Genomic DNA, 2,616 nt, shown 5'->3' on the forward strand with positions numbered 1-2,616 from the left:
GGCGTGAGGCGGGGCTGCGGCGGCCGAGCCGCCCTGCCGCTCCCCCCGCCCCGGGCAGAGGTCCGCCGAGCCCGGCCCCCCCGGGCAGGGGCCCGCTGCACGTAGCAGGCGCTGGCTGAGGGAGTCGTGCTCGTGCACAGCAGGACGCTTCAGCCGTTGCCAGCGCTAATTAATGCCGCCCTCTGCCCTCCTCCCCCCCCGTTGTCTGTGCATACACGAGAGCTGAGGACGGAGGCGGCTTAGTACACAGATCACTGAACCACATCAGCTAACAAAGATGACCGTTACATAAGCCGTTACTTAAAAACACTATTATTGTGCTAGAGAACTTAATGTGATTCTTTAGAGAAAAGAAAAAAAAAGAAAACTGAGGCAGCACTATGGTAAAACCTTGAGGCTTGCCAAATCTCCCTTCTGAAAAGCAAAGTGATCGAAGCAAGGCAGAGCGAAAACAATGAGCTGCTAGGGAAGAATTTTCTCATGGATGCATGAGCTTTAGTATAATGAGCTACAGTGAAAAATACAAAACATCAGCAACTTCCCATTAGTTCCCATTTCCAAAAGTGGAAAAACCAACTGTCTCTATAAATGGTAACAAAGAACATTTTATCATACTCTGCTTTTGGGTAGGAACAGCCACAAAACGATTGCATATGGGACTGCACATTTTTACCATTGACTGCATAAACAACCTACAAATAGGAAGAAAGGAGCCTGCCCGACACATCCAAGTTGTACAAACACGCACAACCCTCACCGTAGTGATTCTGGTTATAAACCCATCAACTTCATATGGGGGACCAGTATGGCAACAGCTTTGGTGCTTGAATAACGCATTCATACTTCACAACTGGACGATGCAGACAGGTCAGATGGAATCCAGCGACCTGGAGCGTTTGATTTATGAAGAGGTTGGGAGTGCTAAACAGCTACAGCATGGGCAGAGCAGCACTTTAGTGTTTTGAACTGTATAACGAGCTGTCTGAGGAGCAATATGAACATTTATGGTGCATTACAAATAAGCAGTGATAAGAAAAACAGAACATGAACATTAACGTTAGTAAAGCAGATAGACTTTGCGAATGTCATAAGCAGGAGCTCATTGTTAAGTGGCAATGCTGAGCTTTAGAATGGGTACAGGAAAGATATTTTAAGCTAGCAATTTACAGGTAATGATAAGAAGCTCAATTTCTTTCCATGACATAAAGATGACTGAGAAATTAATTAATTAACCTATGTTCTCACAAGGAGAAACTCCTGGTACTGAAGGGCTGGTTAAAGGCATAACAAGAGCCAGCTGCAAGTCAGATTAAACTAGAATGCTTYATTATTATTAGTATTTTATTATTTTTGTCATTAATCTAAGTTATTAGTAATATTGTAAAGTGCTGTGAAATTAAGAGCTTAAGGCCCATCCAGGATAGCAATTAATTTGTTAATTTTTAAATTTAATTTCTAGCAGAGATGCTACTGCTGGAGTAGCTCATGACATACTTATTTGTGTGTTCTACAGATGGTTAAAGTAGGTGACTAATGATCCACTATGGCCTGAACAACGAGGCATGGAAATGAAGCTAACTGTTCCTTAAGAGCAGCTCCAGCAAAGCCACATTTAGAACAATACCTGGTCAGAGTTGGAGATCCTGSCACAGCTGAGGTCAAGCTGCTGTAATGGAGAGAAACAGCAGTTCAGTCAGGACTCAAGAACACAGAAGTGACTGGAAAAGCTTAGCAGGATAAGTAAGGGTCTATCAGAAGAAAGGTGAAGTGGAAGAACACAACAAGAACCCTCTCCCTGAAGCTTAAAGGTGCAGATTGCAATGGAAGAGTATCAAACTCTGAAAGCAGTGAGGAAAACACAGAAAATAAAATGTAAACTTACAGTACAAGCTGACATGGTGGAAGGTAAGGCCCTAGAATTGGACAAGAACTTTTCCCTTTTTTAACCTATTTCACTTTGTGATTGAGAGCTGTTTTGTTAGAGGTGACCTTCCCAGGGGAAGCAGTTGTACTTTGTTATATCCAGGTCTTGAAACTCACTTTACCATTTTTATATTAGCCTACCTGAAAGTATACAAATAAAATAAAAAGCTTTTGTAAGGCAGGAAGAAGAGGGAGAGAAGAGAGCAATGTTAAGATAAGCAGTATCTGGTTACTTTTCAAACGCCCGGTGGGAGTGGGCAGCTGGTATGCCAAGGTTAGAAGAGGGATCTAGAGACAAGGGACAATTAGGAGAAGAGGAAGCTGCAGAGATTTCAGACTGAGCAGAGATTTCAGGCTGAGATGCACTGAGAGTGACTGGCCTCAAGCACATCTGTGTGTGCATCCCAGATATAGGATTAGCTAGGGAAAACTCTAGAAAATAAGGTTACTTACCAGTAACCAGAGCCTGCAAGATGCATTGTCCACAGGTGCTTTCATGCTATGCTCCACTCATACGCTGTATAGTTTCACTCCAGTTTTCTACCAAAGCAATACTTACAAGATACACTTGGTGCATGAATAAGTAGATTAGCATGTCATGCAGCTCAGTTGATACCTCTTAACTGTAGGTATCAAAGGGCTATCAGAAGTGAGGAAGGAGAAGAGTCATATGTGCATTGGAGGAATACATTT

General features: G+C 43.0%; 1 protein-coding gene across 1 annotated transcript in view; it reads right to left on the reverse strand.

The window, feature by feature from the left end:
* The window catches only part of REEP2 (receptor accessory protein 2), a 22,183-nt gene extending 19,781 nt beyond the window's left edge, over positions 1-2,402 (reverse strand). The window contains exon 1 of the mRNA XM_026063253.1: positions 2,377-2,402. Coding sequence (XP_025919038.1) covers positions 2,377-2,402 — 26 coding nt within the window. The remainder of the gene's footprint in view (positions 1-2,376) is intronic.
* Positions 2,403-2,616: the final 214 nt, after the last annotated feature.

This window comes from Apteryx rowi, unplaced genomic scaffold (genome assembly GCF_003343035.1).
Source record: "Apteryx rowi isolate R43461 unplaced genomic scaffold, aptRow1 scaffold_2, whole genome shotgun sequence".
Lineage (NCBI taxonomy): Eukaryota > Metazoa > Chordata > Aves > Apterygiformes > Apterygidae > Apteryx > Apteryx rowi.